Source organism: Neodothiora populina, assembly GCF_041146345.1.
Source record: "Neodothiora populina strain CPC 39397 chromosome Unknown canker_contig_12, whole genome shotgun sequence".
Taxonomy (NCBI): domain Eukaryota; kingdom Fungi; phylum Ascomycota; class Dothideomycetes; order Dothideales; family Dothioraceae; genus Neodothiora; species Neodothiora populina.
This window is the reverse complement of record NW_027191404.1, coordinates 2,143,624-2,159,859: the sequence shown is the minus strand read 5'-3', so window position 1 is coordinate 2,159,859 and position 16,236 is coordinate 2,143,624. Positions and strand designations below refer to the sequence as shown.

Genomic DNA, 16,236 nt, shown 5'->3' with positions numbered 1-16,236 from the left:
GAAAAGGGCCTTTTGTGTCGGACTTGAGGAGTTCAGGAGAAGATATTCCCGCAGGTGTATAGACGGCGTGGATCTGCTTGGTAGAGGGCTGGAGGTCAAACGCACCAAAAACATTTGAAATTTATCGAGGATATCGGGATGTAACGAGCGCGATATGCTGCTCTGCAATAAATGCTTCTGATCGGAAAGACATGTTGTTAATGATTTGTCTGTAGAGTATAAAGGCTATTATGTATAGCTCCAATTTTTCTCTTTCTTGGATTTATAAGCATGTACCATATTACTATCAGTAGAAACATGCGATATGAAGTCATGGTGATTCACGAAAATCTTGCTTGTGGTTCCAAATCGAGTGTTTCCAAGTGTAGGAGAGATGAGGATGCGATCGTGTAGCAATAAAGTACTTGCCCAATCAAGTCAGGGTCCAGAAGCGCGGAGTCGCGTCAACGCCGACGCGTCTGCCTCCAAACCATAACCACTTTCACAAGGAGCACACAGCGAGAGGCAGCCAGATCTAGCGAAAGTTGCTACGAGGAATGTTGAAAAGGCCAGGCATGGCCGGGCACCACAGGAGTCGTCCCGCAGAGGACGACAGCAGTGACGATCTGCTCAGCGCAGATGAAGAGAGGGAAGAGATACCATCTTCGATCCGGCGCAGTAATGGCAAGAGAGCGCGCGTTGAGCGTGCTGCTAGTAGCCCTGCCTTAAGTGTATGTTGATGTAACTACGAGAATACTTGCGAGGCGGATGACTGACTGTGTGATGTATAGACTCCCGAATCACCTCTTTTACCTGACAGTTATCGATCTACCTCCCGGCAACAGAATGGCGCAAATGGGGATGGCATATCATCTTCTGCAGCCTTGAAACATCAACCTGGTTCTATAGTCCGTGTGAAGTTGACGAATTTCGTGACTTACACCTCAGCCGAATTCCATCCTGGACCAAGTCTCAACATGGTCATCGGCCCAAACGGAACTGGAAAGAGCACCTTGGTCTGCGCCATCTGCCTCGGCTTGGGCGCCAACACAGCTGTCCTTGGCCGCGCAAAAGACATTTCGGACTTTGTCAAGCGTGGCACACGCGAGGCTGAGATTGAAATCGAGCTCGCTGCTGATCCCAACGTGCACGATTCGAATCCAGTGATTAGACACAACATCAAGCGCAAAGACAATAAAAGCAGTTGGTTCATCAACGGCAGGAGCACCAACAGGAAGGCGGTGGTCACGCTTTGTCGGCAGTTCTCGATCCAAATCGACAACTTGTGTCAGTTTCTACCTCAGGATCGTGTGGTCGAGTTCGCTGCTCTGTCTTCTACTGAGCTTCTCCGTGAGACCCAGAGGGCAGCCGCTCCGGAGTACATGACACAATGGCACGAGACGCTCAAGAAGATCAGAGCCGAACAGCGCACTTCGTTCGAAGCTCGACACAACAATGCCGAGCAGTTGAAGAACCTTGAAGGCCGTCAGAACTTGCAGCGAGGCGATGTCGAGCGCTTGCGGGAACGTGCCGAGATACAGGAGCGGCTCACAGCTATGAAGCGACTGCGCCCGTTTCCTCGATACAATGCAGCTCGATTCGTCTATACTGAAGCCAAGGATGCGAGGAAGGGTGCAGAGACAACTCTCAGGCTTCTTGAACGCGAGGTCGAACCTGCGCTTCGTGCTGTCAATAACAAGCAGATTTACGTGGACGGAGTGCAAAAGGTCGTGGAGCAACGCAACCGGATCGCCAACAACATGGAAGAAAAGGCTCGGGCTCTGCTTGTCAAACAACAGGAATTGCTCGAGCGAATCACAGACTGCGAGACTAGAGTCGAGGCTGAAAAGAGCGGCTCTAAGAAGGCCAAACAGGAACGCGTCAGACTCGAAGGTCTCATCAGGGACACCAAGCGCCAGATCGAGACTACTAATCCTGGTGAGATTGATTTCACTGTCATCAATGAACAAATCAGGGATTTCCAACGACGCATCCGAGAAAAGGAGGATCTGGCCGACACGGCGAGGTCAAACTACGACCAAAACAATCACCATATTGGGTCGCTGAACCAACGCCTCGAAATGACTACCAGGAACATGGAGGGTCTTCGCTCGAAGGCGGGACAGCTAAACAACAAGCTTCGGACGCTTTCGAGGGACACTGCAACGGCGTGGGACTGGATACAGGAGAACAAGAACCGTTTCTCCGGTCTTGTGTTTGGTCCACCTCTTGTGGCATGCTCCCTGAAAGATCAAAAGTACGCCAATTTCTTAGAGGCATCTGTCGGTCAGGCAGATCTCTTGGCCTTCACTGTGACGAACAATGCCGACTACAATCTCTTGTCGAATGAACTGACGGGCAGGATGGGCTTGGCCGACGTCAACTTACGATCGTGTCAACGGCCCTTGTCAAGCTGGAATCCTCCTATTCCTCGTGAACAGTCACAGGACTTTGGCCTTGCTGGTTATGTGCTGGACCTCATCGAAGGACCCGAAGAGGTGCTCAGCATGCTGTGTGACAACAGAAACATACATTCGATGGGGTATTTCACGAGAGATGTCGACAACGACCAGTACGAAGCACTGTCAAGAAGCCCAATCACATCGTGGATCACGCCATCAGAATCGTATTTCATCACCAGGCGTCGTGAATTCGGCGATCAGGGCATATCGACTCGTTCTGCCCGACTTCGTGAAGCCCGCTTCTTTACCAATGAGGCAATTGACACACGAGAGGAGGAACGACTCAAGAACGAGAAGCTTGAGCTACAGCATGAACTCGAAGAATTTCGTACGAAGAGCGAAGGATATAAATCCGAGCTGGTACGATACACAATCGCCATCAAGGAGCTCAAGGCTCAGCAGTCAATGCTTGCAGAGGAGAAGAGTGCCAAACAGCGTGCCATTAGTGATTACGCCAAGCTTGCCCCCAGACTGCAAACACACCAAGCGAAACTGGAACAGTCGATTGCGGAAGCAACTTCGTATCGAGAGCGTGTGCAACGAATCAAGGACGAGCAGGAGACACTCGTTCTCACTCGAGGCGAGGAATCGCTCAAACTAATGGCCATCGTCATGTCTCTCCAAAAACTGCAAACGGATCTGTTCGATGCGGAAGTGCTGCTCATCGAGGCCAAGTCGGAGTTTGAGGTGATGCAAGCCCGTAACGAGCAAGTACGAGCGCGACTGCAAGTGGCGCATGAGGATGTACGCCGGTTGAAGCGGGGAGAGGACGAGCTGAAAAGAATAGCTCAAGCAGTTCTCAACGAGGTCAACGCATTAATGCAAGGCGAAATGACGGACCTGGAGCAGGAGTTGCAGCAAACAATCGTCAGCGAGCGCAAGTCTCCTGATGAATGGGAAGCCGAAATCGAAGCCACGAGCGCACGACTCGAGATGGTCCACGCAGGCAACCCTCACATCATCCAGGAGTTCGAGAATCGCGCAATGGAAATCGACAGGATCAGGGGTAAGCTCACGAGGCTGGACCAGGAGCTCAGCGAGGTCGAAGGCAAGATCACCGAGATCCGGCAGAGATGGGAGCCGGAGCTGGACGCCTTGGTCGGGCAGATCAGCGAGGCATTCGGCGACAACTTTGCGCGCATGGGATTGGCGGGCGAGGTCCAGGTAGCGAAAGACGACGATTTCGAGAATTGGGCGATCGAGATCAGGGTCAAGTTCCGGTATGCCTCGCACATCCCTTACAACAAGCTACATTATGCTGACTTGTCTTCCCCAGCGAGGACGAACAAATGTCCATTCTCGACTCCCACCGCCAATCAGGCGGCGAACGAGCCGTATCAACCATTTTCTACCTCATGGCCCTGCAGAGCCTAGCGCGCGCCCCCTTCCGCGTAGTCGACGAGATCAACCAGGGCATGGACCCGCGCAACGAACGGTAAGTCTGCTCCTCGCCCATAACATCTTCCATTCCAAAACAGCAGCACTAATAATAATAATAAAAACACAGCATGGTCCACTCGCGAATAGTCGACATCGCCTGCGCGCAAAACACCTCGCAGTACTTTCTGATCACGCCCAAGCTGCTGCCGAACCTCAAGTATCACGCCAGCATGAAGGTGCACTGTATCGCTTCGGGCGAGTACATGCCCGAGGACCACAGACAACTGGACTTCCAGGTGCTGGCCGAGAGGGCGTTGAGGGTTCGTTCTTCGGGTGGCGGCGGCGGGGTCGTTTGAGTGGTCTTTTCTTTCGGGTTCTCTTTGGCTGGCCTCCTCCTCGCTTTGAGGCATCGTCCATGTGTTTTGTTTTCTTCTGATACTGCCTATGAAGGACAACAAATGAGAAGGCTTTTGTGCTGAGAAGTTGATGGAGAATGGCAAGAGTGATTCATGTCTTGCAATGTATTTACTGTAGATATACCCTTTTTGCAATGCAGCGAGACGACTATCCCTTTTCCCACATATCATCCTTTTGGGCTGATTGGCGGTACAACCTCATGAGATGACGAGGCAAGAGTTAGAATTGCTAGTGTTGTATACAGACAGATGGACGAATGTATTTCACGCGCAAAATCTCTGATGGATGCGGAGTATATACTTTTATGACCAAAAAAAGAAGGGTTATTTGTTTCGCTGCTTAGCCTTGCTCCTCGTCGATGCCGCAGGCGGGGCAGTGTCGACAACAATCGAGTCTTGGTCATCATCCTCGCTATCTTCGTCCTTGACGACAGCGACAGGAGCGGAGGAATCCGACGAGTCGTGCTCATCTTGCGCGCCGTCCACCGTCGTCGCCCGCCGCTTCGTTTTCGTGACGCCGTGCTTGTCCCCCTCCTCCGTGACGATCTTCTGGATCATTTCCTTTGCGGGGCTCTCGGATGCGTTGAGTGTCTGGCAGGCCATGCATCTCCAGGGGCCCACGTCGTCGAGTGATTGGGTGCCCGGAGGCGCCTGGCCGTTGACGAGCCTGCAGTTCTTGCAGATGAGCACGATGCGGTTCTTGGGCTGGGTCTCGTCGTCGCCGAGGACGACGTCCAGGATGCGGTCGAACCATCTGGGGCTTGAGGAGGCGTAGTCTTGAGCTGGGCGGAAGGCGGGGGCAGGTGCGGAGAAGGCGTTTGGAGCGAACTCGGCTTGCGGGTCTGAGGGGTGGTCGTTCTCCTGCTGTTGCTGCTGCCGTGATGGCGGCGAAGGTGGAGACGTGTGTGGTGCGGAAGGGAAAGTGGGGGGCGGTACACGTCCGGGAATGTTCGCCGTTGGTGGTGGAGGGATGCCAGTACGTGCCACTCTCGGGGAAGGGGTCGCTTTATTCTGAGCACCACTGGGTTTCCTCTTGAGAGCGGCAGGCTTCGGCGGGCTTCCTCCATACTTTTCCAGTAGTTGCTGGGTGGTGTTGTATTTGGTGGCTTCCTTGAGCTTGGTGATGGCCGCGTCGCGCTCCTTGTGCAGCTGGTTCAGCTGGTTTTGCGACTTGGTGAGTCTGTAATTGTAGGTGGCATCGAGAGCGGTGCGGACGGCATAGATGACCAAGGGGGTGCCCGCTAAGCCGGTATACTCGATCGCGGTCCAGTTCTGCCAGCCAGTGACGAGGGTCAGGATCAGGACAGCGAGTATGTAGGCGAAGCTGGTGTACAGCGTCCATAGGACTCGATATCTCCTTTGCTTCTGCCGGAGTGAATCATTCTTGACGGTTTCCTTGTTGATCTTGGTGGAAAGGGAAGAAAGCAGCTTCTCGAAAGAGGCAGCCGAAGTGTCTTGACCCTGGGATGGATTAGCGGATGATACACATATAGGCATTATGCTTCTCACCTTGAAGGGCCAGAAAGACACCATTATGAAAGCACGCTACACCGCATGGATTGACAAGGATTGATCTTGTGTCTGTTCAGACGCTGGTTTGGATTGCGAAAAGAAAGGAGGGGTGCGAAAGTAAAGGAAAGGTGTCACGAGCACAGAAAGGAAGGTGTTTACCTAGAGACGGCAGGAACGTAAATAGGAAATCTGGAATCTGGAATCTGGAATCTGGATCGTGTAGGGAAGGGTCAAGGATGGGTACCTTACAGTACCTTACAGTAGCTCTGAGGGTTCCTGTACTGTTCAGGTGGCTGCCTGCAATTGGGGTTCGTTCATAAAGTCACAAATGCGAGTGACGTCTGCGTGCACGGAGCATCTCTACCTTACCTCGAGAAATAGTGGGATCGGCATGTCAGTGCCGACCGCCACAGAGCCACAGAGCCACAGGGCGCCAATGCAGCCGTGAAGCTACAAGCACATTATAAAGCCACTCTAGCCACAGCTCAGGGCTCGGGCCCGGACTAGTGAGGGAAGGAGACAGATTCATAGGTAGATTGGCTTAGGGAGTTGCGGAGTCGGGGGTGCTGATACTGATGTTGGTCTTATGTCTTACGCTGGCTACCTTACTAGACCTTAGGCTCCGGTCGTTGGATGTTTGATCCTCAATTTTGGACAACTTGTATCTTTTCTCTAACCCTATAAGCATTTGTACATTACTCGCTCGCAGATTGATCTCTTTCCTTTTCTGGACTCCTCTGTCCTTTGTCTCTTGCCCTTTTATTTGTCAAGCAGCTCCTTTGTCTGCCTGTCTGCCTGCGTGCCTGCGTGCCTGCCTGCCTGCGTGCCTGCTGCGTGCCTGCCTGCTGCGTGCCTGCGTCCCCACATACACGCTATGAAGTCCACCTCCTCGAGACACAGATAGAAAGCCTTTGTGATCGTCTTCCCATTGGGGCCCTCCGGTGAAACCATGTTCCAGGTATGTTGCCGGACTTGATGTGTTATATCAACCTTGCTCTCCGTCGTCTACTTCCTTGGGACTATAACACCTCATGCTGACATTTCTCCTCAGCGTCTCAAGGGCAACCTTGATTCATTCTTGGACACCAAGATTGCAGAAGAACAGGCCAAGCAGAGGCAAAACACTCCATCCCCGGCTAGACGCAACCAGTCCGGCTCGTCGCGTCCTCTTGCTCGCGGTGACTCCAACAGAAGACCCAACAGTCGAGCCCGCACCGTTGACGATGATCGCGGCATCCCACAAAAGGGCCCGGATCCTTCAGAGTTCGAAGTCGACGACGACGACGCCTCTTCCTCCCTCGGCGCTGCAAACGCCGCTCAGTCCATATCTTCTACGCCAAAGCCACCTCCCAAAGATGGTCCGACTCCAGCTCTAGATGCAGAGCAGTCTTCCGAAAGGACAGTGGATGACGAGAAGGCTCCTGCTCCCGAGCCAGAGAATGCGCCGACACCGCCTCCGAAGCAGCCGGCCAGAGAGAGCAAGGCGTCCGAGGGAGATTTGCCTCAAGACGTTCGTCTAAAACTGCGCAAGGCGGAGAAGCTGGAATCAAAGTACCATGATCTGCTCAGATCCTACCGCATCGCCCATTCCCGAGTCACCGCCATCGAGCCCTTCGAGGCTGCCCTTCGCGAAAACACCCCTCTCACCTCTGTCGCCGACCCTGGCGCTCTGGTCGAGTATCTCAACCAGCTGAACCTGCGGAGCGACATGGTCATGGAAGAGCTGAAGAGAGTCACCGGCGACCGAGACTCGATCAAAGTGAAGCTTGACGACGCTGAGAAAAAGACCAAAGAGGCATACGATGAAGCCGCTGGATTGCGCAAGGAGCGAGACGATCTCTTGGCCAAAGACACGATCACTTCCACCCCTTCGACTGTGGCAGAAGCCGCGAAAGAGACCGACGCGGAATCGAACAAGCCCAAGGACGATGACTTCTTTTCCTACGAGACAGAGGCTCCTCGCCTACAGTCGGAGCTCGACGAGAAGTCCCGTTTGATCGACCATCTCAACTCTGAGAATAACTCGCTCAAGTCGCATATCGACCAAGCCAAGGAGAGAGAGCAACAGTCCCGCAAAGAGATGGAAGAAGCTGCCAGCGCAAGAGATACCGCTCGAGAAGAGCAGGCACAGCAAAAGACTGAGCTCGAGAACGCCATCAAGACTCGCGACGCTGCGGGAAAGGACTTCCAAGCACAAAAGGCAGACCTGGAATCAAGATGCAAATCCTCTGAGGATGCCGTCAAGGAACTTATAACTCAACTCGACGCCATCGCAGCCATTTCCGGCTCGGAGAAAGAACCCCTGCCCGCCCGTGTCCGTCTGCTAGAAGAGAAACTCGTCAAGGCCAACACCGATTTGGAATCCGTCAAGGCGCAAGTCGTCGAACTCAACGAGAAAGCAGAGTCCGCAGAGCAAGCTCGCCAGAAACTCGAGCAGGAAAGCAAGAGTGCCGCTGGCCAGGATGTTGAAGCCAAGGAAGCAAGGGATGCGGATAAGAAACGCATCGACACCCTGGATAACCTTGTCAAGACCTTGCGATCGCAGCTAGATGGTGCAGCAAACACACGCAAATCTCTACAGAGTGACCTGGATACCTTGCGCACCGAACTGCAAGGAAGTATGAATGATTGTGAGGAAGCCAAGAAGGCGTCAATAGTGAAAAATGGCGTCGAGCCCGCATCTGACCATACCTTGGCCGCAGCCTCGGGCAAAATGCAGGCAGACCTGCGACAAGTCGAGAGAGAGCGCGACGAAGCTTACAAAATGATCATGAATTGTGGTAGCTGCAAAATCCCTGAACCCAAAGCTGTGCAGGCGCCAGAGAGTACAACCAAGGACCAGCCCGCTGTTCAGGAGCAGCCGACTGCTCCACCAACGTCTGTCAGCGCATCTGCTGCTGCTGCCAAAAAGAAGAACAAGAACAAAAAGAAGAAGAAGCCGGCGGCAGCTGCAGCCTCATCAGCTGACGCTCAAGCCGATAGTGCTCCCGAGCCTTCGCCTGCTACCCCTGACCCTGCTCTTTCTAATGAACGGGATACCGCTGACTCGGATTCCGTTCTTTCTCCAGAGCAGCAATCTGCCATCAAAGCGCACGTGTACAAATCGATCAAAGACTTGGCTCCTGACAACACACCGATTGCGAACGAGGAGTCTTCCGCGGCGATCAAGCAGCTCGAGGACACCGTCAAGCAGAAGGAGTCGCAGATAGCCAAGCTAAAGACCTCAATCGATCAGAAGCAGACGCGGATCGAACAGCTGGCGGACAAATTGAAGGGCGAAGAAGAGCTTCGAGAAGAAATAGAAGGTCTGAAAGACGACTTGATGGAGATTGGCAATCAGCACGTGGCGGCCAAGGACCAACTCAAAGAAATGCGCACAAGAAACGGATCGAGGGACGATGAGCACGCCCAAGAACTAAAATCTCTCAAGGAAAAGTGCAAGGCTTTGCAAGAGAAATGCGATGCTTCCGAGTCGCAGTACAAGGACAAGACTGCCGAGCAGGAGAAGCTTACAGCAGAACTCGAAGCATTGAAAGCGTCGGGTTCGGCATCTCAAGAACTCGAAGAGAAGCTCAAGGCTGTGGAGGCTGAGAAGGAGGCATTGAGCGTGGCCAATGCCGCGCTCGAGAAGGAGCTTGCCGCTCTAAAAGCAACTTCTGTTGAGAAAACCGCGGAATCTGACAAGAAATATAGCACTTTGACTGCTGATTTCGACGAGCTGAAATCCAAGGCAGCATCCTTACAGACCGACTTGGCTGCCGCCAATGAACTGGCACAAACAAGATTCAAGGACCTTACCGCACTCCGAGAGAACCTTAACAAGATCCAGCCAGAGCTCAAGACTCTGCGCTCCGAAGCAAGCCAACTAAAAACAGTCCGCGAGGAACTGAACACTACGACGGCAACGATACGTAAGCTTGAGATGAAAGAAAAGGATCTGCGGTCCGAAATCGCAGTCCACAAATCACAGGCGCAGGAAAAGGACGCTGACATCAGATCCTTGACTGACAAGTTGAAGCAAAGCAATCAGAGCAAGACAGCCCTTGAGAAAACATCTGTCAAGGCACAGAAGGATCTACAGCGTGCCGAGAGCTCACGCAAGGAGATGGAAGAGGCCAACGCAAAGGTTACCAAGGATCTCACAAAGGCACAGGATGATCTTCAACGATCTCGCGAGAGGTTACAAGATCTGGAGAAGCAGGTCAAGCAACTAACGCGTGAGGGCAAGAGCTTGAAGGATGAGCTCGAGCTGACATCCGCAAAGCAATCTAGCTCGCAAAGCTTGATGGACAGTATGCAGGATCAGACTCGGGAGCTTGCGACACAGATGAAAGAAACGAAGGAACGATGCGAAAGTCTCGAGGAGGAGCTCGCAGACGCCCACCGCTTACTCAGCGAAAGGAGTCGTGAGGGCGAAACGATGCGTAGGCTACTCGCCGATGTCGAAGGCCGAGCTGAAGCACGAGTGAAGGAAATGCGTGAGCGACTAGACCTTGCAGTCGAGGAAAGAGATCGTGCGGAGGAGGAAGCCAGCACTGCCGGCCGAAGACGTGCACGAGAACTAGAAGACTTGAAGAACAAGCTGCGTGACGCGGAGAGAAGCCTCAGTCGTGTGCTGGAAGAACGGGAAGGCTTCGAGCGGAAAGAATCGACCTTTCACACACAGAAGGAGCAACTTGAGCGACGGGCCGCACAAGCGCAGGAGGAAGTTACCGAAGTGCGCGTAGCCATGGCACAGCTTCGCGATGCAATGGACGAAGGCGAGCGCCAATCGCGTGACTACGAAAAGGAAAAGTCCGAGCTGCGCAAGGCACTCGAGGATAAGGAGCAGCGACTCGAGAAGCTGCAGAAGTCTTCCAAAGCCATGGCAGAAGAGCTTCGCTCTTGGCAGAGTGGTTCTAGAGGGCCTCGCCAGGGAAGTCTACCATCTGCACGATCTTCAATCGACTCTTCGCGGGTCAGCTCACCCACACCGCGGGCAAGGAACGGAGCAGGGTTCGCAGCAACTGGTGGCCCAGATGCACAATCTAACATCGACTACGTCTACCTGAAGAACGTGCTTCTGCAATTTCTAGAGCAGAAAGACAAGAAGCACCAGCTGCAGCTCGTGCCCGTGCTGGGCATGCTTCTGCATTTCGACAAGTAAGTGATCTTACGTTGCCTTTCTTAAGCGAGCAAGACTGACTTATTGGTGCTACTAGGAAAGATGAACAGAAGTGGGCATCGGTCATTGCGGCGCTCTGATCAGCAGCAATTGTACTGATCCTCAGTCGCGTGGCATGTAACGATTGGGTCACGATGTTTGCTATATCGATTAACCGTTTAGCATTGCGCCAGATGTAGCAGTGAACCGGTGACCCGGGACGCTATGTGGTTGTGGAACCAGTGGTTACGGTCGCATCTATAAGTGGTAGCTCCCAGGATTGGTCGTGTGCATGAGTATAATTAATTCGCAGTATGTTTCGAGTGAAGGACGTTGCACAATAACACTGCACACGTTTGTGGATCTATATGTAGCAAAAAGCAAATGCACTCTGATGACAGCAGTTGATAACAATAGGGAAGAGCAGGGTCCGGTTAGACGACGTGAATCTCTGCTGTCACAACGGCCAGATGTTCACTCGTGCCAACAGCAATATATTAGGTGTACATGGATTAAGCATTCGGTGCAGAGCGTCTTGACTCGATCGTAGATGGTGTCGGCGTCACAGCGAGGTATGACGCACTAAAGAACGCGAGACCTGTTTCGTGCAGTGGTAGGTTTAAGGTAACCTGGAAGGTAGTAAGCTTGCTCGGCTCCATCGAGGACCGTACCTGTCCTGCCTCATTGTATACCGGTGTCAAGTATGATGGGCAGCAGCTGTGATTCAAATTGATCGTGACGCAGGAGTTGTAATCCGGTCAAAGATCTCGGTGGGAACATCATTGCCGATCGACGCCTTTCGAGACAGTTGGCTTCGCGTGACTGAGAATTGATCAAGAAGCGGTCTTTCTAACAGATCATCATTGCGCCAGCCTCTTCGACAAACGACGCTCTGACCCTTGATTATTCTGCCGCGGGGGGACGAGTGACTTGAGCATCAAGAAGAGCAACGCAGCTGTGCTGTGACAGATGAATGTTGCCGCCGTGCTGTTATTCTGCCCTGTTCTGTTGTACAATTTGAATTGTATCGACTGTTCCTTTCGTGACTGTTGTTGCCCTCATCACTCTCCACACTACTCTCTGCAGCCTCGACCTTAATTCTCCCTCGCATTCAAGATTGCTTTGTCGGCAACCCGATCCAATCATCGCCCGCCAGCCATCTCGGGCGCGCTTGACAAGAGGCTTGGGTTCTGCAGTGCGTGCTTGCTTGCGACATATAGCCAGCCAGCGTATCACACCCTGTTCCGTCCAAGATTGTTCTCTCAATCTCGCCCTCACGGCGACACACTATTACACCCAATACTATTATTCCTTTGCCTCTTCTTCGCCACGCCGCCGCCCCCTCTAAATCTGTTATATCCTCCTCTCCCCTCCCCCTCCACCTCTTCATAAACTTCACAAAATGAATGGATCAGACATCAAAAAGGCAGCGATCAACAAGGCCAAGCAGGTAGCCAGCGCTGCATCTTCAAACGGCAGCAACGGCAAGAAGCGAAGAAAGCAAGACCTCAAACCCATAATCACCACCGAGGAACAGAAAGCGCAGCAACAAGCTGCAGGCCAGTACTCGTGAGTTCCCATCTTCCATTTGTCGTCACCGTCAATGTCTTGATTGCCCTTGGATCCCTGAACCCCTCCACACACACACACCCACCCCACATCGAAGGAAGTATGAATTTGCGCTGAGCTGAGCGTCAAATTACGCCCCGAGACTTTGTCTCTATCCCCACCCTCCTCCCCAGTCGCGCCTCCCAAAAGACACGTTGGACAACCTCAACTGAACATTTTATTTTCCTCCTCACAGCTCAGTGACCACATCATCGCCCTTGACACAGCCCAAATCAACATATTCGCAGGAGATGAGTCGGTCGCCGTCATCGTCATCGACCTCTAGCAACGAGGCCACGGAGGCGACAGCAGACGAAGAGGATTCCGAGGATTACTGCAAGGGAGGCTATCACCCTGTTCAGGTCGGCGAACAGTACAACGATGGGAAATACACAGTGATACGCAAATTGGGCTGGGGTCACTTCTCCACTGTCTGGCTATCGCGCGACAATCTCACCGGCAAGCACGTTGCGCTCAAGGTCGTGCGCTCCGCTGCGCATTACACGGAAACGGCCCTCGACGAGATCAAGCTGCTCAACAAGGTGGTGCAAGCCAACATCGACCATCCAGGCCGAAAGCACGTCGTCAGCCTGCTCGATTCCTTCAATCACAAAGGTCCCCATGGCATGCACGTCTGCATGGTCTTCGAGGTCTTGGGCGAGAATCTGCTGGGTCTGATCAAGAAATGGAATCATAGAGGGATACCTATGCCTCTTGTCAAGCAAATCACCAAACAGGTCCTGTTGGGTCTCGACTACTTGCATCGCGAGTGCGGTATCATCCACACTGATCTAAAGCCCGAGAATGTCCTGATCGAGATTGGCGATGTCGAGCAAATCGTCAAGACATACGTTCAAGAAGAGACGAAGCAGAAAGACGACCATCGCAACGGCCGAAGGAGGCGGAGAACCCTCATCACCGGCAGCCAACCTCTACCCAGTCCGCTCAACGCGAGCTTCAGCCAGACGGATCTATACAACTTCACAGGCAGTGCTCAGAGCCTCAACAAGCTCATGCAGGATGGTGCAGGTAACACACCCCCGATCCAAGGCGAGAGTCTCAAGGGTGGCGTTGAAATGAGTGGTGCCAAAGGTACCCTGTCACCAAACTCACTATCAATGCGGGAGTCGCTTGGACTCAAGGATGAAGACGTCCAGAACCAGAAGCAGAGAGAAAAGACCGCGTAAGTGCATTTGAGCTCTTACTTCCACTGCAGCTTTTGTAACTCACAATCAGTCACAGAGACATCCTTGCAAACAACGTTTCTGGAATTGATCTTGGAAACTCGACTTCAGCTTCCGCTGCGAGCACCTCTACCGAGAAGATGGCCGAGGATACCATGTTTGATACGATTTCTGTGAAAATAGCGGATCTGGGTAACGCATGCTGGGTTGGACACCACTTCACAAATGACATTCAGACGCGGCAATACAGATCTCCAGAGGTCATCTTGGGCGCCAAATGGGGTGCTAGCACTGATGTTTGGAGTATGGCGTGTATGGTGCGTATCTGTCTTGATTCACCCGTTCTATGTACAGCTAGACGCTAACTTGGTCCAGGTCTTCGAGCTCATCACCGGCGACTACCTCTTCGACCCACAGTCTGGCACAAAATACGGCAAGGACGACGACCATATCGCACAGATCATCGAACTACTCGGCACCTTCCCCAAATCCCTATGCATCTCAGGTAAATGGTCGCAAGAGATATTCAACCGCAAAGGCGAGCTTCGCAATATCCACCGCCTACGCCACTGGGCCTTGTCTGACGTGCTACGGGAAAAATACCACTTCAGCATCGAAGAAGCCAAGCGGATCGCCGACTTCTTGCTTCCCATGCTTGATCTCTTACCTGCCGAGCGGGCCAACGCCGGTGGCATGGCCAACCATCCGTTCCTAGAGGATACCAAGGGCATGACGAGTATCAAGACAAATGTCGCGGTGGGCAGCAAGGGAGAAGGCATCGAGGGCTGGGCTACAGAGATAAAAAAGGCTCGGTGAGCTTGTTCGGCATTCAGGATGAGGTTGAAATCGACCTTGTCTTCATAATGACTCTTACGCTTGGATGGCTGGACGGAGGCACGATTGAGCAGACTGGGGGGGACGTCGGCACACCGACGACGGGATTTTCTTTTTTCTTGCTTTCGAGACGCCATACAAAGTCTCACGAGCAAGTCTCGATTCGGATGGAAGTAGGAGAAGGTGGTTCAGTCTAGGATTGCTGTAGGGAAAGCATTGCATGTCGTCAATATGCACTATCGTCCGCTTTTCTGCGCTCTCCTGATCCTGATCTCCCTGCCTTTTCCTTTGCCTCTGTCCCTTCTCTGATCCTCCTTTTCTGTTTTTGGCATCTTGAATGGTGTTTTGACAACTATGCTTGGGGACTTTGTTTCGTGGGTCAACAACGGGTGTTTTAAGGTGTACTTTGTTCGCCCTGCCCCTTTTGCTATTTTTCAAATTCCTTGATCTGCTCTGCCTCTGCTATGCTCTGCTACTGGGATTTGGAGAAACAAACAAAGATCGAGAAATATCACGTCAAGTATGCTCCCTCCCTCAAACGAGGGCTTTTTGGTTCCATCTCGGTCGTGTTCCCGCTATATACTCGAGCTGTTTTTCGGACCTTATTCTACTTTCTTGATGCTCTTCGATGAAACACTCGTCCCTTCCTTCCTTGTGGGTCCTTTTCTCGTTCTTGTGTCTCGAATTTGTCCGCTCTGGCTTCTGTGACTTGACAGCTTGACTAAAACGTAAAAGGATTGGGAGGGAGAAGAGGGATAGTGATCGCATCACTACCGAGAAAGTAATTGTATTGTGGTTACCTGCCTAGGGTATACATGATTTGCTCATTCAGGCGAAATAGGGCAAGACACTTTCACTTTGAATCTCATTCTGCATGGCTTGCTATGATATACGAGTCAGTAGATATGACTGATAAGTCATGTGTTTTTTTTTGGTTATGCCTGTATCTACAAAGTCTTGTAAATGCTTGGACATCCGCAGTGGAACTGCTCGCGAGCTATTTGCTATGGCCTATTTCGCTCGTCGACTGCGCGCGCACGGCCGATTGCGTTGAATTGTTTGCTTTGTTATTCTCAATCGTCCCATGAAACCTACCTGCAGACAGAGAGGGGTGCTGTTCATTACGCACCACCAAAGGTAAGAAAAAAATAAAAGTGGATAGATGATGCGTCTCTTCAGGTCCCACAATTGACTGGTAGAAGAGCTTGCGCACGCAACCTACAAGTGTGAAGTGCAATTCTTCACACACATACGAAAGGGGAATCAAATGGGGGTCCGTTTCTTCTGGAACAGTGGGACAAAATATGGGGAGTGTGATATCACTGCTCAATCCGACTAGGTTACGCCGGACTCGGAAGTGAGCTTTGGAAGCCGTATCTCCGACGCTCTGAAAGAAGAAAGAGACAGAGAGCAAGCTCGCATTGCGTATGCACTGCACGCAAAAATCATGATATTGTGGCGAAAAAATGGACAGGGGCTCAGACGAAACGGTCTATTCGCCCGGTCTGTCGGTTGGTTGGATTCATGTGCCGCCAACAACAAAAAGAGGATGGCAGACCGGCCGGCCAGAGGACTGTTGGTTGATTGTACGAAACCTTGGGGCATACCTTATGTTATATTGGGGCTACGGAGGCGAAGTAAGGTACTTTGTACATCGAAATAGAGTATGCGGTGACATACCGTACCTTGCACATCAATCACATCGGAAGTCGAACGAG

At 52.4% G+C, this 16,236-nt stretch overlaps 4 protein-coding genes across 5 annotated transcripts; 3 read left to right on the top strand and 1 right to left on the bottom strand.

Annotated features, from left to right (window-relative positions):
- Positions 1-554: 554 nt before the first annotated feature.
- AAFC00_001401 (uncharacterized protein) lies at positions 555-4,177 on the top strand (the record flags this gene model as incomplete). The annotated part of the gene is made up of 4 exons (XM_069340590.1): positions 555-710; positions 771-3,661; positions 3,718-3,876; positions 3,949-4,177. 4 exons carry the CDS (start codon positions 555-557, stop codon positions 4,175-4,177), a joined length of 3,435 nt encoding a protein of 1,144 aa, XP_069204058.1.
- A 384-nt stretch (positions 4,178-4,561) lies between these two features.
- AAFC00_001400 (uncharacterized protein) lies at positions 4,562-5,770 on the bottom strand (the record flags this gene model as incomplete). Its single annotated transcript, XM_069340589.1, has 2 exons — positions 4,562-5,698; positions 5,747-5,770. The coding sequence occupies 2 exons, from the start codon at positions 5,768-5,770 to the stop codon at positions 4,562-4,564; spliced, it is 1,161 nt and encodes a 386-aa protein (XP_069204057.1).
- Positions 5,771-6,698: 928 nt separating this feature from the next.
- AAFC00_001399 (uncharacterized protein) lies at positions 6,699-10,993 on the top strand (the record flags this gene model as incomplete). The annotated part of the gene is made up of 3 exons (XM_069340588.1): positions 6,699-6,707; positions 6,801-10,891; positions 10,951-10,993. 3 exons carry the CDS (start codon positions 6,699-6,701, stop codon positions 10,991-10,993), a joined length of 4,143 nt encoding a protein of 1,380 aa, XP_069204056.1.
- Positions 10,994-12,294: 1,301 nt separating this feature from the next.
- Positions 12,295-14,500, top strand: AAFC00_001398 (uncharacterized protein; the record flags this gene model as incomplete). 2 transcript variants are annotated; one of them, XM_069340587.1, is made up of 4 exons in its annotated part: positions 12,295-12,461; positions 12,697-13,683; positions 13,743-14,001; positions 14,060-14,500. In XM_069340587.1, 4 exons carry the CDS (start codon positions 12,295-12,297, stop codon positions 14,498-14,500), a joined length of 1,854 nt encoding a protein of 617 aa, XP_069204055.1. The 2 variants fall into 2 exon arrangements, with proteins under 2 accessions (XP_069204055.1, XP_069204054.1); XM_069347919.1 differs by lacking the exon at positions 12,295-12,461 and having other exon boundaries at positions 12,752-13,683.
- Between the last annotated feature and the right edge of the window lie 1,736 nt (positions 14,501-16,236).